Source organism: Schistocerca cancellata, chromosome 5 (assembly GCF_023864275.1).
Source record: "Schistocerca cancellata isolate TAMUIC-IGC-003103 chromosome 5, iqSchCanc2.1, whole genome shotgun sequence".
Lineage (NCBI taxonomy): Eukaryota > Metazoa > Arthropoda > Insecta > Orthoptera > Acrididae > Schistocerca > Schistocerca cancellata.
The window spans coordinates 552,656,835-552,683,944 of NC_064630.1; the positions used below are offsets into that span (position 1 = coordinate 552,656,835).

The 27,110-nt window shown below is 43.2% G+C and overlaps 1 protein-coding gene across 1 annotated transcript in view; it reads left to right on the plus strand.

Moving 5' to 3' along the window:
* The window catches only part of LOC126188220 (uncharacterized), a 68,819-nt gene that overhangs the window by 29,767 nt on the left and 11,942 nt on the right, over positions 1 to 27,110 (plus strand). Inside the window, exon 4 of the mRNA XM_049929771.1 lies at positions 16,421 to 16,603. Coding sequence (XP_049785728.1) covers positions 16,421 to 16,603 — 183 coding nt within the window. The remainder of the gene's footprint in view (positions 1 to 16,420; positions 16,604 to 27,110) is intronic.

Below are 27,110 nucleotides of genomic sequence, written 5' to 3' on the forward strand. Positions count from 1 at the left end.
TGGTGGTGCGCCGTCCTGTTGCTGCTGTGGTGCTTTAACAGCACGCCGTTGCGCGTCCCTCTGACTCTGTTGCTCTTCGAGTGAACGGCCAGCTGCTTCCAGTGACGCCCCCTCCCCCTGCAGGGGCTGGTAGTGGTTGCTCACGTCCACTTCTCTCGCGACAACTGTAAGGTTTTTCGCGCGGGCCTGCTTTTTCGGCGGTGGCTGCTTGAATCCCTCTTCTGTTGCGTAGCAGCGCGATGCGTGACGTGTAGAAGATCTGTCTCGTCTGCTTCGTCGGTACAGCGGGGACTGTCTCCTGTCTTCTCGGGGCAAGCTGCGCGAACCGTGCAAGACGCCCTAGACCGCAAGGCCACCCCTTGCGGCCGAATGAGTTGTTTGTGTCATTGAAACAGTGTGATTCGGCTGTTTTTATATATATATTTCACGATAATTCATGTCTCTTGGAAATTTACTAACGCATGTAACGCAAAACTGTAACAACTATTCCGTTAATTAAGTAGACAAAAAATTTAAAGCAAACATTCTTACGACGCATGTGACCATCTGTTTTCTCACCGCTTGGAGCGCTAGTGTCGCTCCAGCTGTCGAACGTTAACAAGTTCGCACCACCCCCGAGTGTCATGACTGTCTTTATTAGACTGTTATATTACTAAACTATCATTGGCCCATGGTGTTACCAGTGGTTAAATATGTCTGCGTAACATAATGTCAACGGCAGTCTGGATGGAACAGGACGAGGATTGTATAAGCGAGTAACACTCATTTCACACAACCTCCTGCAAACATGACGTCATTTTTGACGTCACGCGCAATATCGACGACCGTAAGACATGCTAACGACTTTCGTTATCATTCGCTGTGGTACTCTCTCGGAGGATAACAACTCACATAGTCATATCATTAGGGGCAGATATATAACAACAGGAAGTGCTACTGGTTTGCAGGTCATGCGAGATGCTTGTTACCCGCAAAATATTTGTGACTGGGAAGAACATGAACGTTATTGCTCCCCGTTTCGCTCGCAGCAATTTAAGCTGCCCTCTTAGGTTCCCGCCTAACCAAACACTCGGAAATTGCGACATATTCGGAAATAAACAGCGAAATATTTATTTCATCTTTCGTTCTCTAAACAGACAGAAATGTTAAATAGCATCGAATATTGAAGAACACACTTATATTATATTCACAAGAAAGTCCCAGACTGTGTTAACAATACTAAGATGAAGAAAAATATATATTGGCATATAGCAAGATGCGAACCTACAACCTTCGACTCCATAAACAACATTATCCATTATGCTTGTTTTTAACAAAACTGTAGGTTTATTTCCGATTCCACAATAATAAAACAAAAATAACAAAAATTATTAGCTTATAATCAGATGACATAAATAAGATGAATTGGCTCAAATGGTTCAAATGGCTCTGAGCACTATGGGACTTAACATCTGTGGCCATCAGTCCCCTAGAACTTAGAACTACTTAAACCTAACTAACCTAAGGACATCACATACATCCATGCCCGAGGCAGGATTGGAACCTTCGACCGTAGCAGTCGCGCGGTTCCGGACTGTAGCGCCTAGAACCGCTTGGCCACCGCGCCCGGCTAAATAAGATGACACCGGATTACAGTCATCAACTACAGCATCCTTAGAATGAGGAATGATATTCAGTCTTTAACAATAGCACATGGAAACAAATTTAACAATGTGCTCCATTCGAAAGGCATCACCACTGTCATCCTCAGGCCGGCCACTGTGGCCGTGCGGTTCTAGACGCTTCAAGGGGAGGTAGCCAATCGGGACACGCCGATTTCGCCCAAATTGCGTGTGTATAAGGAGGTGGGTCTCCACATCACGTGCCTTAAATATTTCGCCTAAGTGACCCTTAGGAAAGAAGAAAATGTTCTCGAAAGTTTTTCCAATAGCACTATACACCTTATTTAGTGCTCTGTTAGTCGTTAACGGCGTAGCGTAATGGTAAAGCACACTGCTTACGATACAATCCCAGATGCTTCCAGATTTTTTTCTGTTTTTCCCATTTTTATTTTACTTCGTTACTTCCGTTTGTTCAACTATTTACCGTAGAAATTAAACACATTCAAGCGGTATATTTACATAATTAGACGAAAGTGTTAATGAAAATAAAGTTTCCAAGGATTCATGTGATAACATGCGCTACTTTTTATTTTTTTTCACAGTAGAAGGTTTGCAATTTTTATGGTGACACTTATCATAGAAACATGTGAAACATATACCGGGTGATCAAAAAGTCAGTATAAATTTGAAAACTGAATAAATCACTGAATAATGTAGATAGAGAGGTACAAATTGACACACATGCTTGGAATGGCATGGGGTTTTATTAAACCAAAAAAATACAAACGTTCAAAAAATGTCCGACAGATGGCGCTTCATCTGATCAGAATAGTAATAATTAGCATAACAAAGTAAGACAAAGCAAAGATGATGTTCCTCAACAATAGCTGTAGTCGAGGAATAATGTTGTGAACAGCACTGTAGAGCATGTCCGGAGTTATGGTGAGGCATTGGCGTCGGATGTTGTCTTTCAGCGTCGCTAGAGATGTCGGTCGATTACGATACACTTGCGACTTCATGTAACCCCAAAGCCAATAATCGCACGGACTGAGGTCTGGGGACCTGGGAGGCCAAGCATGACGAAAGTGGCGGCTGAGCACATGATCATCACCAAACGACACGCACAAGAGATCTTTCACGCGGCTAGCAATACTTTATTTTTGGTTCTAATAAAACCCCATGTCATTCCAAGCATATGTGTCAATTTTTACCTCTCTATCTACATTATTCCGTGGTTTATTAAGTTTTCAAATTTATACTGACTTTTTGATCACCCGGTTTGTTTTTCCCACCAGGCACATTTTATGTAGGCATTTTTTGAGCAGTTACATTTTGCCGAAACATGCGTCATTGGAAAGGACACTTCATCAAGTCTTGAAACGACAGTTTGTCCACTATCAGTTTGGATGCAAACCAAGCGTACTGGATCATAGGGGTGAACACAGGAGCACTGAATTTATGCTGCACGAAAGAAAGTATTTTAATTGCATCTTCTCTGGATGATATTTCTCGCTGTTGTCGAAGCAATTCAGGGGCACTTTGTAGTCTTTTAATTAGAATTTTGACTTGGCGATAGAAATATACGTCACACGATTGAACCAGAGGTGTACATTTTGGTGGAATGACCTTCATGGTACACATTGCCTCGCCTAGCTCATTCGTAAATGTCTCATCATACAATGTTGAATCTGTCTGGCCGCTCCAAGAATCCACCAACAGAAGAAATTTATTGTCTGCGACGTATTGCTTCAACGTTGTTTCCAAGAATGTTGCATAAAACTCTTTTGCTGGTTTCCCTGACATGGAACAATTAACGACAACATTTTCGTAATCGTCTTCTAATTTTTTGACAGTGGCGGCAACCCGAAGACCGAATTCGTTCGCAGTCTCTTGCAAACATAAAAACGCAAGGTGTAAAAGTTTCCCTGAAGCGGTTAAGCTGTACTGTGCTACGTAAGAGAGGGTGGTCTTAGGTATATTGAGTTTCTTCACCATACAACTTTAAACATAACTGTGTGCAGAAACCGTGAAAATATTTTTTGTGGTTGCAATGCATTTTATAGTCGAATTGACGATGGTTTCGACTCCTAAACTAAGGGAGTCTCCATCAGAATTTATATTACCTAAATAATGGGGTTACAAAGTTAGTCATTAAGAAGAAAAATACAGAACAGCAATAATTAATATTCGTATATAAAGATGTACTTACATACGTAAAACGTTAAGCATTGCAGCTCTCGTCATTCAATTTTAACACCAAAAAGGCCACATCACATAATAAAACATCCTGCGTAAAAGTTTTACTGTCATTTCTAGTTAAAAATTAAGATTGCCGCTAAGGGCTGCTTGTGTATACTGAAATAGGTGGCGTCAGACTGGGTGGCGCGTGCGCGGGCTAACTACGATGTGGACATGAGGTGTCACGCCATCTAGTGATGAATATTGGTAACATCTGCTTTACGTGATAGAAAGGTTACAGCAGATTGTATAGCAGATGTGTCTACAACTTTTAAACATTTTATAGTATGAAGACATATTATAATCTAAAAGCAGTCAGAAATTATGAAAAAAGTTTTTAGTGATTTGTTACAGTAAAATACAGTAAGTGATTAAACTGCAATAAGAGTATGGGGAGGAAAACAACATTTCAGAAAAAACACGAGGAAAAATTGAAATAGATGAGAAATATCTTTTAATGATCCTTCAGTAAAGGTTTGAACCGCCTTCCTTGCCCATGCCCCTACCCTACAGCGCTCCCAACACCTTCTCCAATCCCATCTTGACCGGTTCACCGCTTGGTGCAACCAGTGGTTGCTCAAGGTCAATCCCTCCAAAACCCAGGCGATCATTGTAGGCAAAACCACCCCTTCCTTCCTCCTCCTTGATTTCTATCTCACCGTCTATGGCCGTCCTATCGCCCTCACTCCCACCCTTAAGTACCTTGGCGTCAACCTCGACCGTCGCCTCTCCTGGACTCACCATCTCCGGACAATCCGAGCCAAGGCATGTTCACGCCTCCGTCTCCTCAAGCTCCTTTCCGGCCGTACGTGGGGTCTGGACCCCTCCACAATCCTCCACCCCTATAAATCCCTCATCCGCCCTATCCTTTGTTACGCCCATGCAGCCTGGATCTCCGCCCCCCCTACCTTTTATAAATCCCTCCAAATCCTTGAACACCATGCTCTCCGCCTTGCCTATCGCATCCGTCTCCCCTCCCCCACGCGACTCCTGTATGATCTCATCCCCTTCCCCCACCTCCTCCTTTTCCTTGAAAGGATACGGATCCTGTACACCTCCCGTAAACTTGATCCTCCTCACCCGCTCGTCTCCCCGATCCTCTCCCACCCCCGCCCGCTGCCGCGCCTGTATTCGCACGTCCCACCCGGTCTCCATCTCTCCACCCTCCTTACCCTCTCCCAAGGTGGCTTCCGCCAGCTCCCCCTCCCTGATGATGCCCTCCTCCCCTCCATCTACCCCTCCTACCAACTTTGATCCTCCCGCCCTCCTCCTGTGCTTGCTCCTCTCGGCACCCTCCCTCCCTTCTCTCCCTTTTCCCTCCCTCCTCCTTTTCTCCCCCCTCCTCCCCCAGGCTTCCCCTCCCCTGTCCCTCTCCTCCTGCCCCCGTCTCCTCGGCCATTGGCATCCTTTTTCTCCCCTCTCCCCCACCTCACCCCTGTTCCCCTCTTGGCAGGTCCCCGGACTCGCACACGCTAAGTGGACATTCGAGCGCCGGAGATCACCGCCATCAGTGTTTCGTGTGTGCCGTCGTGTTTAGTGCTCAGTGTTCACCGTCACACTCCATCGTTCACCAGTGCCATCGTCATCTTCAGTGTTTGTGTGTCGTCTCATCAGTTAGCAGTGTGGATTATCGACGAGTGTGAACGGCTCCGTGTTTGTCTCTATGTGTCTCCTGTTTTATTGCCCACCGTTCTGTCACTTATGTGTCTTCTCACTGTTTTTGCTCCTTGTATATTCTATGGCTGAAGAGCAGCGTAGTGTGCTGCTGACAGCCTGCCTGTTGTACAAGTTTAAAATAACAATAAAGTAAAAAAAAAAAGTTTGAAGCCAGTGAAAAAATTCTTGTTACGTAACTGTAACTTTTCATTAAGAATAAGGTTATCATTGAGAGAGAAGTGTTTGAATATTTCCATTTCCTCAAGAACATCAAGTCTACGACCTTTTTCCTCTGTGTGCAGAATATTAATTTCATTAATTTCCTTAGGTTTGTGGCCTGTGATCAGCAAATGATCAGCGAAAGAAGAATTATGAATGTTAGTGCCTTTTTTCCCTAATAGATGCTCTTTATATCTGACTGAAAAAGCTCGCCCTGTTTGTCCTATATAATATTTCTTTTCTTCAAGCAGAAAACTAACAACAAAGTTACTACTCTCGGTTCCTAGAATACCGAACAGCAAGAAAACAAATATTTTTCCATTCCGTTTTTAGGGTCCATCTCTTACAAAATCCAGCGCCCTTTTAAAAACAGACAAACAGGGCGAGCATAGCGAAGTATGGGTATAAAAGTCGCACGAAATCAGCGGAAGAAATCTCTAGTGAATTACGTAGAGCTAGTAGCAGTTCAGCTAGTACAATGACTATGCGTAGGGACTTAAAAAAATGTGGTACATTGGTCGAGCACTCTTCATAAACCACTAATTTCTGTAATCAATGCTACGCGATGCTCGAGGCGTTATAAAGAACGACACCACTCAACAGTGGATGACTGGAAGTGGGTGATTTGGGGTGATGGATGAAGATATACTCTGTAAAAATCCGATGGAAGGTTTTCGGTTTGACGAATAGCTGGGAAAGTTACCTGCCATCACGTGTGGTCCAACAGTGGTTGGTTGGTTGTTTTTGGGGAAGGAGACCAGACAGCGAGGTCATCGGTCTCATCGGATTAGGGAAGGGCGGAGAAGGAAGTAGGCCGTGCCCTTTGAAAGGAACCATCCCGGCATTTGCCTGGAGCGATTTAGGGAAATCACGGAAAACCCAAATCAGGATGGCCGGACGCGGGATGGAACCGTCGTCCTCCCGAATGCGAGTCCTGCCAACAGTGACGTGTGGTGTTACGGTGGTCTCCTTACTGTGCTTAAGAAAATGTTAAATACGGAAGGATATGAACACATTTTAGAACATTGCGTACTGTATACAGCAGACGAACAGTTCGGAAACAATAATTGTTTTTATCAGCATGACAATATAGCTTGTCATAAAGCAGCATCTGTGAGAATTAGTTTGTGGACAAAAAATTCGTGAAATGGTCTGTGCCCGCCCAGAGTCCCTATATGAATCCAATAGAACGCCTCTGGGATGAATTAGAGAGTCGTCTTCGCTCCAGGCCCCAGTGTCCTACATCACTGCCTTATCTGATTGCGGCTCAAAAGAAAGAATTGTGTGCCATTCCTATACAGACAGAAACACCTCAATGAAAGTATCCCCAGCAGAATTCAAGCCTTTATAAGGGTCAAGAGTGCACGTACCTCCTATTAATGTGCACTACCAAGTGTCCGGATACTTTCGATCACATAGTGTATGAGGATTCGGATGAGCTAACATAACATATTCATTAGAGACAGCGAATCAGCAGAATGGAAGGGAAAACAAGTAAAAACTATAGGAAAATGTAGTATGAGGAAAAGAGGATAGGTAAGGTTTTTGCGTCCCGTCGACGTCGAAGTCGTTACATTACAAATCACAAGGTCTTCGGATGTTACTAGTAACTTGAAACAAAACTTTGAATCCGACGTCTGATATGAAATTTTTAATGAACTGCATAAATTATACGGACGCTACCTCTTCTCTAAAAGGCTGGCAAAGAGCTAAAACCATATCTGCGTTCTCTGTTCTTGCAGATCACATTGCTGTATGGTTTGAAATGGAATGATAGTTGAACAAACGTAATAAGGAAGAATTATTGTGATCACAATGTCCTACCACATTACTACCTGTAGATAAGCACTGTAATTCAAATTAACAACCGGAAGTTTTTGAAAAACCTCTACAGCAGCTATTAATGATGAAAAGGCTGTACGGAGGCCTATTTTGAGGAGAATTCTTGATGGAGTAAAACTCTGTTCCAGATCAAGAATCTAAACTGGGTGTTTGTGCTTCAGAGGATCGTCTAGCCAGAGCATTGTCCCAGAACACACCTCTCTAGGGCAGGGAAACAATCAACGCTAAGTCATTCTCCACCTTGTTCGTACACACTTGAGTGCCATTCCAGCGAAGTGGGCAGCGTTTGTCGATTTTAAAAATAATTGGTTTTGGCAGCTCAGAGCAACGAGGTAGGCAGATGATGTTTGGTTTGTGTTTGGTTTGTGGGGCGCTCAACTGCGTGGTTATCAGCGCCCGTACAATTTCCCAACCTTTGCTCAGTCCAATTTCGCCACTTTCCTGGATGATGATGAAATGATGAGGACAACACAAACACCCAGTCATCTCGAGGCAGGTGAAAATCCCTGACCCCGCCGGGAATCGAACCCGGGACCCCGTGCTCGGGAAGCGAGAACGCTACCGCGAGACCACGAGCGGCGGACAACGAGGTAGGCAGTCTGAATACCTCGGTCAATATGTGGACTGTCTCCAGATCGGTGGAATTTTAAACCACGAGGAAGCTTCATTACTGTGTGTTTCTGTAGAGTCACTAATTCTTCCTGGCTTCTATCCTTTTCTTCTGGATTATCAATCTTCTGACTGATCACATCCCGGCAGCTCGTTTCTCTGTTCTGTGCCAGTCTCTCCACTTCAGCGTAGCACTTACCCAGCGTTCTCAGTTACTTTCTGGATATTTTCCAATTTCTGTCTTCCCCTGCAGTTATTGCCGCTCCGGTTCTCTCTACTTATTCCCTGGTGTGAAACTTTAGTTTCACCCGGTGTATAAAATGTTCAAATAACTTGCGGGAATGCAGCACAGCGACGCCTTCAACAACCACCGACATTACGACAGGTGCACAGCCTCGGAATGCACAGTGTATGCGGAAAGGTAACACACACACACACACACACACACACACACACATACACACACACATTGAAAACACTAGCGCTACCACACAACCAAAGATGACCAAGGTCAGAAGTTATCAGAAGTCAATATTAATAATATACAACAGCTGAGCTAGCGTTAAGACTGTCCCTCTGTTCTTTGATCAGGGAGAGAGCAGGGTCCCACGCAGAATTTAAGGAAAACCTTCCGTCCCTAGTTATAAGGTCACTTGATAATTTAATTTCAACTGATTCCTTAATAACCCCACGCCAATATCTGGAAGTGCATTCCACAACCTCTGTGTTATATTCCATAGGATGACCGATGACAAGGCAATGTTTTGGAACAACAGATTTGCTACCATGTTGTGAGCATGTGTGTCGCTTATGCTCAGTTCACCGTTCCCCCACGGACCTGATTTCTGACCAATTTGTGGCGTGCCACAAGTGCAATGTATACGATAGATATCCACTTTGGGCAAACCAAGATCATCCTTCATGTATCCTTAAAGGGACCCTAATGTTAGATGGCGGTCTAAAAACACATTGCACATAATTTTTCCACAAAATACGAACAACTCTGTTGGACTATAGTGCCACCTCGTTATTGTTATTACTCATCCGTTGCACAGTTGGTCGATAGCTCAACGAGCGTCTAATCTGTCTTTCACTATAGGCATTCTGACTTCAAGATGGGCTAACTCAGCTCACAAACATTCGAAGTTTGAGGTGACGTGGACCCTGTAAACAGAGATACGAAGTACTCTTTCACGCTGAGCCGGATGGTGGAACTGTCACCTGCAGACATAAATCAATGCAAGTTGGCTTCATATAAACGTACCATCAAGAAAGAGAACGAAGCTATCCTTTTCTATCTCAATCGTGAAGCGAGTATTCGGGTCAGGTATTCTAAAATGACGTTAAAATTCTCACTTCCATGGCTTCAAACAACAAAGATATCATCCACATATCTGAAAAAACCTGTAGGTTCAAATACTGTCGCCTCAGAGGCACATTCTTCTAAATCTTCCGTAAGCAAGTTGACAGTAAGAGATGACAACGCCCCCTCCCCCCCATCGCAACACCATCTACTTGTTCCCGGTACTGGTCATTGAATAACTAATAGATTCGTTAATTCAATACCAAACCTAACCATGAGTAACCGTAATGAATTAGACAGAGGAACGGCAGTGAAGAGAAATACATCAAACCTTACTGAAATATAACACTTATTCAAATGCAATCTCTTCAATCGACGTAAGAAGTCCGCCGAGTTGTCTGTGTGATGCATACACCGACCTACTAATGGGCTCAACAGAGCAGCAATATGTTTTGCTACACAGTATGTCGGAGAATCAGTGTTACTGACAATAAACCTAAGATGAATCCCCATCTTTTGAACGTAATCCTACTTGTCTAACACAACTGCAGCATTGCGCTCTTAGATCTGTTGTCAGTGGTGTGTGTGTGTGTGTGTATGTGTGTGTGTGTGTGTGTGTGTGTGTGTGTTTCATCTTTACACTTATGCTCTGCATACTGAGGTTCCGAATTTCCTTGCACAGAGGTATATCGTTGCATTTGTGCCTTAGAAATGACAGGCTGCGCACCTGTCGAGATATCGCCGTTTATTTGAACATTCCCTCATGTCTTAACACATCACCCTGTCCCTTCTCCCAGTGTTTTACACGTATTCCTTTTCCGTATACACACAGTGTGCTGACAGCGGACAGGTAATTATAGTAATGCACAATTAGCGCGCTTCTTACTTGGACAGACATTTACTAACCAATCTCTTTACTGTAAAGCTTACAGAATGCAGTAACGACCTCAGGTTATAAGTTCGCAACAAATGTAAATCCAGATCAAACGCGGAAAATGACACGGTCAGTACCGACAGATATTTTAACTTCCATTGTTCACCTAAGGTACAAAGTTTTGATTTTGAAGAAATTCACATTCCTGTACTACCACAGCCACTTTTTTGTGGTATGTTTGTCATGTTTGCAGCTGGATACCTGAAATAATGTCCGCCTCCTTATTCGATTGGTCGGTGAGGCTACCTGCCACGTGGAGGACACGGGTTCGATTTCCATAGCTGCGTTAGTGGGACTGCAACGGGATGCGCTCAGCGTCGCGGGGCCAGTCTAGGAGCCAGCGCTTCCAAGGTCAAGAAATCCGACAGCCACCCGGAGAGTGGTGTGCTGACCACATGCCCTTCCACATCGCGTCTGATGACGCATGTTCAGAGGATGACATGCCGGTCGGTCGGACCTGACTGACGCGTTTACGGCCAGAAGCAGGACTTTTCATTTACCATTCCCTAGCCAATCTGGCGTAGTATTTCGGCGTTCTAACTGGCCGCTGTCTTCAAACACGATGTTGACCTGCTATGTAGCCACAGCAGTCGTCATCACGCCATCAGATGAGGATGTCTCTGGCATAGTATTTCGACGTTATAACTCGCCGCCTTCTTCAAATACGAAGCTGACCTGCTGTGTAACCAGAGCAGTCTCCATCATGCAATCAAATACCACAGTCATCTTTGCGGACTTCTCTCTTTTTGTGGCTTCTATTGAGGAGTCCTTGAGCTTAATCAGTAGAAACTGGATGTGGAAATGGAGTTCTGTCGCAGTATGCTAAATTACGAGAATTTGTGACTAGGCTTTTAAACAAATCGATGAAGTGACAATTGTAAGTCCTTTATCATCCATACTTGTGTACTTTCTACGGGGTAGTTGACAGGGCTTTCAGGACGGCAGCTTTGATATCAGCCTTTTTTTTTAGGATACTTGGAGTTCATATACATGGTCTGGCCGTGGAGTGGTGGTTGTTCTAAATTGGTTCCTGGAAAGCTTTAGTTCTCTTCATGCCAGCACTAACTTTACGATGGCAGTGGAAACAGCTTGAAAGCTCCCTTTCTTTCATTTGTCAGGAACTAACGTGCACCGCCGGTATCTGCTTGCAGTGGATTGCCATCCGCCATATCGACATACACCATCGGGCGCTGCCACGGAGAGAAAACGCCATTCCCGACGCTGAAATCTTGCCAGAATAAATCGCACACCTGAAATCTTTGATGAAGCAGAATGGTTACTGTGGTGTGAAGCTTCGCCGCGTCTTGAGGTCTTAACCATCAGCCGAAAGCCGGCCGGAGTGGCCGAGCGGTTCTAGACGCTATAGTCTGGAACCGCGCGACCGCTTCGAGGACTGATGACGTCAGAATTTAAGTCTCATAGTGCTCAGAACCATTTGAACCATCACCCGAAGCAGAGGAATACGGATGTAAACCAACTGCTTTTCTTTCTTTTGTCGGGATCGTACAAAATTGTGAGAACCGGCAGCGTAGAGTGCACTCTTAACCTTTTAATGATAATTCTGGACAAAGGAAACTTGGCATGTACAAAATTCCGTGTTTTCATGCCAAAGGTCATACTGTAACTCATCAAAGGTCTCCGGGTAGCATTTAATGGACATGGACACTAATGTGGGGTGTGTCCACCCTTATCCTTTATGACAGTTTGAAGTCTGCTGTGGACACTTTCAATGAGCTGTCTGAACGTCTATTGCTGAATGGTAGCCCATTCTTCTTGTTGAGCCGATGTGATGTAGAAAGCTGGAATCCGGAGCGAAGCTGACGTTCTGCCTCGTCCCAAAGGTGCTCTGGTGTATTCAAGTGGGGACTCTGGGCAGGCTAGATCATTTCAGGAATATTATTGTCCTGAAACTATTGCCTGACAGATGCTGCTTTACAGCAGGGTCCACTGTCGTGTTGGTACAATGACTGTGTCCGAACTGTTCTTCTACTGCACGCAGTACACAGTGATGTAAAATAATGAACATTTCCTCGCATTTAGTATTTTCTTAAGTGCGATAAGAGGACGAAACACTAACCAGGAAAAACTCCCTCAGACTGTGACACCATCTCCTCACTACTTCACGGTTCGCAGTACATATGATGCCAGGTAATGTTCTCTTTGTATTCGCCGAACCCAAACACTTCCATCGAATTGCTACAGGGTATAGCGTGATTCATCACTCAAAATCGCTCGTTTCCAGTCACCCACTGTCCACTGTCTTTACACTACCTCAAGCGTCGCTTAGAACTGACTACATAAATGTGTGGCATATGAAGAGCCTTTCACCATGATCTTCATCTTTTACTTGTTCTCGGTCTGCTAAAAAATACAATATTGTGGTGTCATGCCCACTCGTCTCTTATAGGGCACCTAAAGTATGCTGCTTTCTCAGGTAGCTATACAACAATTCAAGCAACTCACATTAACGTTTTTTTTATTACAATAAAGTAGATTAAAAATACTTAACTTTGGTTTACAATGGTGCCATAAGCGGTGGGCGACATGCAAATAATCAATGTCCTTCACTAAACAGAATGTCAACGCGAGTCATTCACACTCTCTCATATGTTACTATTGTCGTTAATCACTGCTCTTCGAGTCCTCTCTACTGGTGCCTCTCCTAGTGTGCGTCTTCTACTGTCCGGCCGAGGCTGCCAGGAGCAGCGCTTATATTCTCTTCTTGTAGAGGCCGCTCCTGTCGTGGTGACGTCCTTGTCAGCGTGCTATTGGCTGACGTCGTCTCACGACCTTCTCTGCTCTTGCGTTCTTCATCTTCGTGCTGGCGGTTGTTGTTACGCCGGAACAGATATAACACTCATAACACTCTTGTTCTAGATGTAGAATGTTCTCCATAAACCCTTCGTAAATTTCAAATGCCACAGTAGCGCTTTCGCCAAATCTTACACAAAATTTGATTGCTCAGAGACGCTCACACTTTTGGCACTCTGTTTTCGTAACGCACTTGGCAAACACAGTTTTACGAGGTGCATTCAAGTTCTAAGGCCTCCGATTTTTTTTTCTCCGGACTGGAAAGAGATAGAAACATGCGCATTGTTTTAAAATGAGGCCGCGTTCATTGTCAATACGTCCCAGAGATGGCAGCACCGTACGGCAGATGGAATTTTACCGCCAGCGGCGAGAATGAGAACTGTTTTAAATACTTAAAATGGTGACGTTTTCCTTACTTGAACAGCGTGCAATCATTCGTTTTCTGAATTTGCGTTGTGTGAAACCAACTGAAATTCATCGACAGTTGAAGGAGACATGTGGTGATGGAGTTATGGATGTGTCGAAAGAGCGTTCGTGGGTGCGACAGTTTAATGAAGGCAGAACATCGTGTGACAACAAACCGAAACAACCTCGGGCTCGCACAAGCCGGTCTGACGACATGATCGAGAAAGTGGAGAGAACTGTTTTGGGGGATTGCCGAATGACTGTTGAACAGATCGCCTCCAGAGCTGGCATTTCTGTGGGTTCTGTGCACACAGTCCTGCATGACGACCTGGAAATGCGAAAAGTGACATCCAGGTTTGTGCCACGAATGCTGACGGACGACGACGACTACATGGCTGCCCGTGTGGCATGTAGCCAAGCAATGTTGACGCGCAACGACAGCATGAATGGGACTTTCTTTTCGTCGGTTGTGACAATGGATGAGACGTGGATGCCATTTTTCAATCCAGAAACAAAGCGCCAGTCAGCTCAATGGAAGCACACAGATTCACCGCCACCAAAAAAATTTCGGGTAACCGCCAGTGCAGAAAAAATGATGGTGTCCATGTTCTGGGACAGCGAGGGCGTAATCCTTACCCATTGCGTTCCAAAGGGCACTACGGTAACAGGTGCATCCTACTAAAATGTTTTGAAGAACAAATTCCTTCCTGCACTGCAACAGAAACGTCCGGGAAGGGCTGCGCGTGTGCTGCTTCACCAAGACAACGCACCCGCACATCGAGCTAACGTTACGCAACAGTTTCTTCGTGATAACGACTTTGAAGTGATTGCTCATGCTCCCTACTCACCTGACCTGGCTCCTAGTGACTTTTGGCTTTTTCCAACAATGAAAGACACTCTCCGTGGCCGCACATTCACCAGCCGTGCTGCTATTGCCTCAGCGATTTTCCAGTGGTCAAAACAGACTCCTAAAGAAGCCTTCGCCGCTGCCATGGAATCATGGCGTCAGCGTTCTGAAAAATGTGTACGTCTGCAGGGTGATTACGTCGAGAAGTAACGCCAGTTTCATCGATTTCGGGTGAGTAGTTAATTACAAAAAAAATCGGAGGCCTTAGAACTTGAATGTACCTCGTACTTCGACGCACTTAACACACTTGTAGCAACTGCACGAAGTTGCGAGTGGTAGTGAGTCAAGGGCACGAATCACCATAAACGCGGTAAGTAGTTGCAGGCGATTGGGTTGTCAGTTTATGCATAGTGTTCGTAGTCTCATTACTTCCCTAGCACCTTAATTCACTTACTGATATGGATTGCATGTATAGGATACACGTGACCTTAGGTAATATGGCGTCAGAAACTGAGTCTACACTCCCGTTGACTGGCGATGGGGAAATGGGTGGGGGGTCGTTACGATGCCTTTTCGCCGTATGTTGTCTCATTTGTGAACACAACGCTGTGGAGTGTATGCATAGTATATCTTGTACAAAGACAATACCTCATTACCAAGACATTGTAAAGCAACTATTCACTGGGGCATTTTCTGCTCTTTTGATGTCAATAACACAGAGGCTACGGGAAAGCTGAGGGTGCCATGGCACGTGAAAAACTACAACATGAAAAACACCGTCGCTGTCATCTCTTGCTTCACCGGTACTCAGGAGACTCTACACGTTTCATAAACGGGCTGTGGAACATTTTCATTAATAATTATCCTGCTCTGTCACGTCTGCCTAATGTGAACCTGTGATATTCGCTATTTTTGGCTTCATTAAAACAGCAAATTGTTAATACTTTCAGCCAGAAGGCAAATACTTGTTTATAAAAAATGATTAACGTATAATAAGGCGTCGCATAGCGACGGTGGAATTTTCTAAATAATGTAATTCGTCGTCTTTGGGCGGCAGTATAAACAGAAAAACACGGATCGCATATCTATCCGTATTTTTCTGTTTATACTGCCGCCCAAAGACGACAAATTACATTATTTAGAAAATTCCACCGTCGCTATGAGACGCCTTATTATACGTTAATCATTCTTTATAAGCAAGTATTTGCCTTCTGGCTGAAAGTATTAACTATTTGCTGTTTTAATGAAGCCAAATATAGTGAATATCACATCGCCTCCCATGAGGAGAGAGGGAATCTTGCTTGTGTTTAAAGATTTAGTATCAAGACCTGTATATCCAAAAGACTGATGATAATGTTACAAAACAGTGTTATTCTGAAGTCTCTTCGCTTCTTTTCTCACACAATTCGAGATTATTTTTCTCAACCATTTGAACATCAGGCTTGGAATAACTTTTTCCATTGTGCTATTACTTTCTTGACCCAGACAGCTTTGCATCAGCTTTAATATTGAATTTCCGTTTTGTGTGATGTTACAGTTGTTTTTGCGCCCTTAAGAACTTTCTGGTCCCTTAGGAAATCGTTTTGTCATAACAATAACTTCACAACCGGGTATGTTCTTACCTACGATCATGATGTAATTAGAAAGACGATAATGCAATTTCTTAATCAATAGCAAGCTAGCTGTGACTGCTTCAAGCCACGCGAAACTGCAAGTAAAAAACTATTCACATTTCATAATGCAATATTTTATGACAATGGTCAATCCATGATTCTTACGCCAATTGTGATTGATAAAACAGTAAGCGAAATCTCAATTTCCAAATTTTTCCATTGAATAACAACATCACTTTTATTTTGTAACATCACAAACCGTAGCTACCTAGCTTTTGTATTGCTTTCCTGACAGTACGCAGAAATCATTTATGACATTAAATTATCCTTCCTCATTCGCAGACTAACAACTTCTGACCGCGTCTGCACGGAAGGACCAATCAAGCCTTGCACTGCGTCCCTCGAGATAGGCGTCGTTCCGGAGAACCCGGCAATCTACTACATCTGCAAGCCGAGCGCATTCGGCTTCATCCCAGAGATGTACAAGTGTCCTGATGGCTATATCTTTGACGTGAATTTTGCTGCGTAAGTAACTCACGCAAAACTGGGGTAAATATATTTTAATATCGTGATCCACTGAGAAGTTCTCAATTCTTGACAACAGTGTCCATGTTCCCTTACACCTTCCTGTACTCAGTACCGATCCTCAGTTTCTGCTACAGCATTACAGTATTCACCTTCATCCTTCCAAAGCATTTCCTAGTGGTTATCAACACCTAATTACGTCCTAAACATTAGATATCATCAACAATATTGTATCCTGAAATTACGATGAAATGAATGCCCTAGCTGCATACAGGCGTTCATATGAGTCAGCGGGGACAGTTGAAAATGTGTGCCCCGATCGGGACTCGAACCCGGGATCTCCTGCTTACATGGCAGACGCCCTAGCCATCTTTTTTTTGCGTTTTGTTCGTTGTTGATCGTTGTGTTTGGTCATTGCCGACGTCACATGACATCCGTTCAAGTTCGTTTGGTGACCCTTCCACTCAGTTTTTTTATTACAGAGGCCAACTAGCTCTCTGACCGAAAACGCTGAGCAACCGTGCCGGCAGCCATCTGAGCCTCCGAGGACACAGAGGATAGTGCGACTGCAGGGATTTATCTCTGGCACGCCACCCGTGAGATCCACGTTCCCAACTTATTGTCCCGCACACCGACTCACCGGCCATTTGACCATCTTCTTCTTTGCGGATGCACAAACAGTTCCCGAACTCTTACGGGAATCGGCAAAAAGCCGCGAGTAATGTGTATAATGGGCAGGGACACTACGAATATAGTGCGGGACAATAAGTTGGGAATGTGGGTTTCACGGGAGGCCGGGAGGCGTGTCAGAGATAAGTCCTGCAGTCGCACTATCCTCTGTGTTCTCGGTGGCTCAGCTGGATAGAGCGTCTGCCTTGTAAGCAGGAGATCCCGGGCTCGAGTCCCAGCCAGGGCACACATTTTCAACTGTCCCCGTTGACTTATATCAACGCCTTTTTGCAGCTAGGGGTGTTCATTTCATTGTTATTTCATTCTAACGAGCTGCATGTCCCAAAGAACAAATACCATCTTCATCATCATCATCATCATCATCATCATCATCATCATTTAAGGCTGATTATGCCTTTCAGCGTTCAGTCTGGAGCATAGCCCCCCTTATACAGTTCCTCCATGATCCCCTATTCAGTGCTAACATTGGTGCCTCTTCTGATGTTAAACCTATTACTTCAAAATCATTCTTAACCGAATCCAGGTATCTTCTCCTCGGTCTGCCCCGACTCCTCCTACCCTCTACTGCTGAATCCATGAGTCTCTTGGGTAACCTTGCTTCTCCCATGCGTGTAACATGACCCCACCATCTAAGCCTGTTCGCCCTGACTGCTACATCTATAGAGTTCATTTCCAGTTTTTCTTTGATTTCCTCATTGTGGACACCCTCCTGCCATTGTTCCCATCTACTAGTACCTCCAATCATCCTAGCTACTTTCATATCCGTAACCTCAACCTTGTTGATAAGGTAACCTGAATCCACCCAGCTTTCGCTCCCATACAACAAAGTTGGTCGAAAGATTGAACGGTGCACAGATAACTTAGTCTTGGTACTGACTTCCTTCTTGCAGAAGAGAGTAGATCGTAGCTGAGCGCTCACTGCATTAGCTTTGCTACACCTCGCTTCCAGTTCTTTCACTATGTTGCCATCCTGTGAGAATATGCATCCTAAGTACTTGAAACCGTCCACCTGTTCTAACTTTGTTCCTCCTATTTGGCACTCAATCCGTTTATATTTCTTTCCCACTGACATTATTTTCGTTTTGGAGATGCTAATCTTCATACCATAGTCCTTACATTTCTGATCTAGCTCTGAAATATTACTTTGCAAACTTTCAATCGAATCTGCCATCACAACTAAGTCATCCGCATATGCAAGACTGCTTATTTTGTGTTCACATATCTTAATCTCACCCAGCCAGTCTATTGTTTTCAACATATGATCCATAAATAATATGAACAACAGTGGAGACAGGTTGCAGCCTTGTCTTACCCCTGAAACTACTCTGAACCATGAACTCAATTTAGCGTCAACTCTAACTGCTGCCTGACTATCCATGTAAAGACCTTTAATTGCTTGCAAAAGTTTGCCTCCTATTCCATAATCTTGTAGAACAGACAATAACTTCCTCCTAGGAACCCGGTCATATGCCTTTTTTAGATCTATAAAGCATAGATACAATTCCCTGTTCCACTCATAACACTTCTCTATTATTTGCCGTAAGCTAAAGATCTGGTCCTGACAACCTCTAAGAGGCCTAAACCCACACTGATTTTCATCCAATTGGTCCTCAACTAATACTCGCACTTTCCTTTCAACAATACCTGCGAAGATTTTACCCACAACGCTGATTAAAGAGATACCTCTGTAGTTGTTACAATCTTTTCTGTTTCCGTGTTTAAAGATTGGTGTGATTACTGCTTTTGTCCAGTCTGATGGAACCTGTCCCGACTCCCAGGCCATTTCAATTATCCTGTGTAGCCATTTAAGACCTGACATTCCCCTGTATTTGATGAGTTCCGACTTAATTTCATCCATCCCAGCCGCTTTATTGCACTGCAATCTATTGACCATTTTTTCCACTTCCTCAAATGTGATCCTATTTCCATCACCATTCCTATCCCATTCTACCTCGAAATCTGAAACATTACTGATCGCATTTTCACCTACATTGAGCAACTCTTCAAAATATTCCCTCCATCTGCCCAAGGCATCCACAGGATTCACCAGCAGTTTTCCTGACCTGTCCAAAATACTTGTCATTTCCTTCTTACCTCCCTTTCGAAGACTGCTAATTACACTCCAGAATGGTTTTCCAGCAGCTTGACCCATAGTCTCCAACCTGTTTCCAAAGTCTTCCCACGATTTCTTCTTCGATGCTGCAATTATCTGTTTGGCTTTGTTTCTTTCTTCAATATAACTTTCTCTGTCTACCTGGGTTCTGGTATGTAGCCATTTTTGATAAGCCTTCTTTTCCCTTTTACAGGCTGCCTTGACTATATTATTCCACCAAGCTGTTTGCTTCATCCTACTTTTACACACTACTGTTCCAAGACATTCTTTAGCCACTTCTAGTACTGTGTCCCTGTACCTTGTCCATTCCTTTTCCAATGACTGTAATTGACTACATTCAACTAACTGGTACCTTTCTGAGATCGCTGTTATGTACTTGTACCTGATTTCCTTATCCTGAAGTTTCTCCACTCTTATCCTCCTACATATGGACCTGACCTCCTGCACTTTCGGCCTCACAATCCCAATTTCACTGCAGATTAAATAATGATCAGTGTCATCAAGGAATCCCCTGAATACACGCGTGTCCCTCACAGCCTTCCTGAATTCCTGATCTGTTATTATATAGTCAATGACAGATCTAGTTCCCCTGCCTTCCCAAGTATACCGGTGAATGTTCTTATGTTTAAAAAAGGAGTTTGTGATTTCTAAGCCCATACTGGCACAGAAATCCAAGAGTTGTTTTCCGTTCCTGTTGGCCTCCATATCCTCTCCAAATTTACCCATAACCTTTTCATACCCTTCTGTTCGATTTCCAATCCTGGCGTTAAAATCACCCATGAGCAGAACACTGTCCTTGTCCTTTACTCTAACAACTACATCACTGAGTACCATCTTCATACATAAATATTTTATCCGATATGACATTTTTTTTGTTTTATGTTCAATAATAATTACCTTATCGTCCATGGGAGTCATTGGGATCAAACTTAAAAAAGCATCATCATTCTTATGAGTACAGTTATTCAAGTAGCCTCAGCTCGAAACTGGCTTGCCTACTGAAACGATAAAAGTCCTGCCATTATTTCTTTTGTTTCCGTGAAACTGTCTTTACCATAAACAAACTGTTTAGTCTCTGAAGAATTCTCCAGCCATTTCAGCATTGGTTCACATTCCTGCTGGTAACAATTCCTTTTCTTTAAAGTTCTTCTTATTGCTCATCTCTTCGAGTTTATATATTTCTTGACAGTTTATTTTCAGCTTACAAGGCTGATACTCAACTACTTCGGCGACGATGGTCAGTTTTTGGCTACTGATGCTCATGGATCCCTAAACGTCATAAAAATGGTGTAGAACATTCATATTGTGTGTTTAACGCTACATATTTGCACTTGTCCTGCATAGCAGCTACGAGTGCAAATGATTTCCATAGAATAACTCAGATATTTTACAGGTGTTCCTGTTTCATTTTAGAGGAACAGGAGTATTTTATGATAATTTGAGTGACAACGTGAAAAGAGATGTATGATACCATCTAATTTCAGAGACAATCAGAAATGAAATCGTGATACTCCGCAATCAACTATTTACTCAATTTTGGCCTTACTCGCTGGGTGTTTTACCATAGTTTTTGACAGAGCGAGGCAAACATTTACTAAACTACCACGGCTAATGAACAAAATACGGGATGTCGAATTAGGTTCATGACTACTGAAGACTTCTCAGCAAATAAAAGTCAACATGTCGTTCTTAACAGGTACAAACTGTCGGATGTGGAAGTAACTGCGAATAGGTAATAATCGCAATTTATAGAAATGAAATCGAACAGTTTGCACTGACGTGTACAGCGCAATTTCTCAAAGTTTCTCTCCGCCTCTGTCTGTCCAAGGCCAAATGTAGTAGAAAATTTTATTGACAAGACGTATTTGCCGAACAGTTTATACTCCAATGTTCGCAGACAAAAGAGATCTACAACGCTGGGAAGCGGTCGCTAAACTTCAGATTGTTTGACATATTATACGTCCACACACCAAAAAACGTTTTATGCTGCAGAAGTTAAAAGTAACCCAGTGGCTGTCATACTAGCCCTACTGCAAATGTTAACTTTGTAATACAAATTTGACCAAAAATCCTTAAAGAGGAATCCAACCGTTATCACAGTAATTATGAAATAGACTAAATGTGCTGTAAGGATGCTCAAAAATATTCACTGGTTTTTTTTTTTTTTATTTCTTTACTGCTTCTTGTCATGACGCGTTTCGGAATTAACCCATAATCTGATGATCTAGTGAATAAACAAAATTTCTTTTTGCACACGGCAGATTTTTTCTTTATTGTTATTTCATCCCCCCTCCCCACTACCGTTCCATATGGGCAGGGGGTGGGCTGTCAGCGGATACAATTTGCTGCTCTTCAGTCAGAAGAAAGGAAAAGTTTGAAAAAACAAAATATAAAAACTGGACTAGGCGTTTGACAAAAATAAACGGTTTTTTTAGAATATAAAGACATATCGTCAACTGCGTAAATTAAAATACAAAAGGATGACTCGATGAGTAATTAAAATATAAACACAGATGAGTGGAAAATGAGTGCCATACATGCAGATATAAAAACAGATAGATAGTTGCATAAAGTAAAACTGAAAGACAGATGTGTGATTTATCAAGAAAAATACATGGATGAATACAGGGATGAGTGGAACTGGACAGCCAGGGAGAAGGATACAGGGGATCGTAGCGTTTAAAGATAGTGCATAGGGGGGAATTAGTAGGTGGATACTTGGAGAAGGATTGCGGTTCAGAACCAACAGTTAGGAAGCGAGAGGAGAGGTTTGCAGGGATCGGGAACACTAGCGAGTAGTGGGCTGGAAGGATCTCGTAGATCTAGTAGGTTTAAATATAATTAAACGTTCTCTATTTAACACATTATAACACGGAAACTAATTACTGTACAAGTACGACTTGGTAGCATTAATGCCAAGGACACGGGGAGGAGAAATAATGCAGAGTCAGTTCAACTGACACTTTTAATGCGCTGCTGCGATATAACATACCACTACATACCGGTTCCATTACTGCTATAAAAAGGTCTCAATATGGCGCCTATCAGTGTCCAAAACAGTTAAAGCGCAGGACTGCATCCTGCACAGCAGAACAAAGCATGTCCATAGATATGCTGGCTAGTCCTCTTGACATGTTGAGCATGTGTAGCAGCACATGTGTAGCCCCACAACCAGAAATCACAGGGAATGAGATCAAATAATTGAGTCAGCCAAGCATTTGGAATCTAACGGCTGATAATTCAATCGTGTCCAGATGTGTTTCGGGGAAGCAGGTGATCTTCATGAGCGATATGCAGTGGGGTCCCATCTTGCATGAAGACTGATTAGTTCAGTGCTTCTCTCTCCTTAGGGCGGGTATGACATGCTGGCGAAACTTATCACAGTAATGCTGGCCAGTCACACTGCGTGTCTTTGGTCCTTGAGTGACAACCTGTTCAAAAAAGAATGGGCCAATGATGAACGTAGCCGTGAAGCCACACCATACGGTGACACGTTCACCATGCAGAGGAACCTCTTGCACAGTGTCTGGAGCCGAAGATCCCCACACTAGGCAATTCTGTGTGTCCACCTAAAGCGCAAGAGGAAAATGAGCTTCCTCTGTCCGTAGGATGGTCCAGGGCCAGTCCTCGTCAACTTCAATCCTTGCGAGAAAGTGGAGAGCGAAGTCAACACGTCGTTGTTCGTCCTGAGGAGCAAGCTGCTCTACGATATAAATCTTATACGGATACCATTTGAGAATTGTTCGAAGCACCTTCCGTACAGTGGACCATGTTCAACTATCGTGACATTGCACGCCCACTGCCTGACAATCGGGAATTGCACGCAGCGTTGTCTGCCATAGCAACAGCGATTTTCTCAACCACCTGTAGTACAACCAGTCATCGGGGTCTTCCTGGAGCGATGTCCAGTTCTTCAGATGATTCGAACTTCTCCATCATGTTCTGCACAGCCGGTGGAGAAAGAGGATCCTTCCATAATCCTTTCATCTAGCAATATTATCAAAATGCAACTATAGCCTTATGGTTTTTTTTATAATAGAGCTTCACCAATAATGCCCCGCTCCGTTTGTCCAAGCTCATGTTCAGACGGCAACAAGTGCACTGCGGCTATGAATCACAATGTTTGATCACGGCACCTGGTGGCCATCGTTGGAACTGGACGGTGGCGCTGTGACGCATGGAAGTCATGCACCCAAGCTCTGGATATTAATGCTACTAAGTTTGGTACTCGTACGGTAATTAGTTTCCGTCTTATAATGTGTTGAATATACAAAGCTTAATAATAATCTTCGTATATCAGGGCGGCTTTCATGGTCGGCTAAGGGAAGCAGATTAAAGCTCGTTGGGAGGAGATGTAGACGGTATGAGGTTGTAGTGTTGGGAAAATGTGGTAGTAGAAATGCGGCACAGTAGGAGCAGTGTGGAAAATATGCAGTGGATAATGTCGAGTTTACTGGTAACATGGGATAATTGGAGGCGTTCAAGATGCAACAGTAGGCTTGGGATTTGATATGGTATGTGTTACAAGAGTATTATAATGTCCATTAAAATAAAACAACACTCAAGAGTAATAAAACGTTAATCTCCCATACATACCATAGAGTACATATGTACACCATGACTTTGACATAAAAGTAGTGTATTGTCAACTGATGCAAAAGCTTCATGAATGAAAAACTTAATGCGAACAAGAAACCTAACAGGCGTGAGACTACAACTGTAGTGTCAAGCTGAACTGTGTACTCTGCAGAAGAAGACATGGCGCCCGCTAGAGGGCGCTAGAGCACAGATATGCGTGCCGAGCGTCACGACATTGCATGGCTTACGTGGATGATACTGGTCAAAGTAAACTACTTAGTATACACATATAAACACACCTGAAATTACTCAACGGCCCACACGCTGGATCTTTGGCAATTTTTACAAGGAATTTTATGTATGACATTGTTGTTGTTGTTGTTGTGCTTTTCAGTCCAGAAACTGGTTTAATGCAGCTCTCCATGCTACTCTGTCCCGTGCAAGCTTCTTCATCTCCCAGTACCTACTGCAGCCTACATCCTTCTGAATCTGCTTAGTGCATTCATCTCTTGGTCTCCCTCTACGATTTTACCCTCCATGCTGCCCTCCAGTGCTAAATTGGTAATCCCTTGATGCCTCAGAACATGTCCTACCAACCGATCCCTTCTTCTAGTCAAGTTGTGCCACAAACTCCTCTTCTCCCCAATTCTATTCAATACCTCCTCATCAGTTATGTGATCTACCCATCTAATTTTCAGCATTCTTCTGTAGCACCACATTTCGAAAGCTTCTATTCTCTTCTTGTCTAAACTATTTATGGTCCACGTTTCACTTTCATACATGGCTACATTCCATACAAATACTTTCAGAAACGACTTCCTAACATTTAAATCTATACTCGACGTTAACAAATTTCTCTTCTTCAGAAACGCTTTCCTTGCCATTGCCAGTCTACATTTTATATCCTCTCTACTTCGACCATCATTAGTTATTTTGCTCCCCAAATAGCAAAACCCCTTTACTACTTTGAGTGTCTTACTTCCTAATCTAATTCCCTCAGCATCACTCGAGTTAACTCGACTAAATACCATTATCCTTGTTTTGCTTTTGTCGATGTTCATCTTATATCCTCCTTTCAAGACACTGTCCATTCCGTTCAAATGACCTTCCAAATCCTTTGCGGTCTCTGACAGAATTACAATGTCATCGGCGAACCTCAAATTTTTTATTTCTTCTCCATGGATTTTAATACCTACTCCGAATTTTTCTTTTGTTTCCTTTGCTGCTTGATCAATATACAGATTGAATAGCATCGGGGAGTGGCTACAACCCTGTCTCACTCCCTTCCCAACCACTGCTTCCCTTTCATGCCCCTCGACTCTTATAACTGCCATCTGGTTTCTGTACAAATTGTAAATAGCCTTTCGCTCCCTGTATTTTACACCTGCCACCTTCAGAATTTGAAAGAGTGTATTCCAGTCAATATTGTCAAAAGCTTTCTCTAAGTCTACAAATGCTAGAAACGTACGTTTGCCTTTCCTTAATCTTTCTTCTAAGATATGTCGTAGGGTCAGTATTGCCTCACGTGTTCCAATATTTCTACGGAATCCAAACTGATCTTCCCCGAGGTCGGCTTCTACCAGTTTTTCCATTCGTCTGTAAAGCATTCGCGTTAGTATTTTGCAGCTGTGACTTATTAAACTGATAGTTCGGTAATTTTCACATCTGTCAACACCTGCTTTCTTTGGGATTGGAATTATTATATTCTTCTTGAAGTCTGAGGGAATTTCGCCTGTCTCATACATCTTGCTCACCAGGTGGTAGAGTTTTGTCAGGACTGGTTCTCCCAAGGCTGTCAGTAGTTCTAATGGAATATTGTCTACTCCCGGGGTCTTGTTTCGACTTAGGTCTTTCAGTGCTCTGTCAAACTCTTCACGCAGTATCATATTTCCCATTTCATCTTCATCTACATCCTCTTCCATTTCCATAATATTGTCCTCAAGAACATCGCCCCTGTACAGACCCTCTATATACTCCTTCCACCTTTCTGCTTTCCCTTCTTTGCTTAGAACTGGGTTTCCATCTGAGCTCTTGATATTCATGCAAGTGGTCCTCTTTTCTCCAAAGGTCTCTTTAATTTTCCTGTAGGCAGTATCTATCTTACCCCTCGTGAGATAAGCCTACATCCTTTCATTTGTCCTCTAGTCATCCCTGCTTAGCCATTTTGCACTTCCTGTCGATCTCATTTTTGAGACGTTGGTATTCCTTTTTGCCTGCTTCACTTACTGCATTTTTGTATTTTCTCCTTTCATCAATTAAATTCAGTATCTCTTTTGTTACCCAAGGATTTCTACTAGCTCTCGTTTTTTTACCTACTTGATCAATGGCTCTGAGCACTATGGGACTTAACATCTATGGTCATCAGTCCCCTAAAACTTAGAACTATTTAAACCTTACTAACCTTAGGACATCACACACATCCATGCCCAAGGCAGGATTCGAACCTGCGACCGTAGCGGTCACGCGGTTCCAGACTGAAGGCCCTAGAACCGCACGGCAACACCGGCCGGCTTTACAATTTAAAACCTGGTTCCTAAATCTCTGTCTTACCATTATATAATCTATCTGAAACCTTTTAGTATCTCCAGGGTTCTTCCATGTATACAACCTTCGTTTATGATTCTTGAAACAAGTGTTAGCTATGATTAAGTGGTGCTCTGTGCAAAATTCTACCAGGCGGATTCCTCTTTCATTTCATACCCCAAATCCATATTCACCTACTACATTTCCTTCTCTTCCTTTTCCTACTACCGAATTCCAGTCACCCATTACTATTAAATTTTCGTCTCTCTTCACTACCTGAATAATTTCTTTTATCTCATCATACATTTCATCAATTTCTTCATCATCTGCAGAGCTAGTTGGCATATAAACTTGTACTACTGTAGTAGGCATGGGCTTCGTGTTTATCTTGGCCACAATAATGCGTTCACTATGCTGTTTGTAGTAGCTTACCCGCACTCCTATTTTTTTATTCATTATTGAACCTACTCCTGCATTACTCCTATTTGATTTTGTATTTCTAACCCTGTATTCACCTGACCAAAAGTCTTGTTCCTCCCGCCACCGAACTTCACTAATTCCTACTATATCTAACTTTAACCTATCCATTTCCCTTTTTAAATT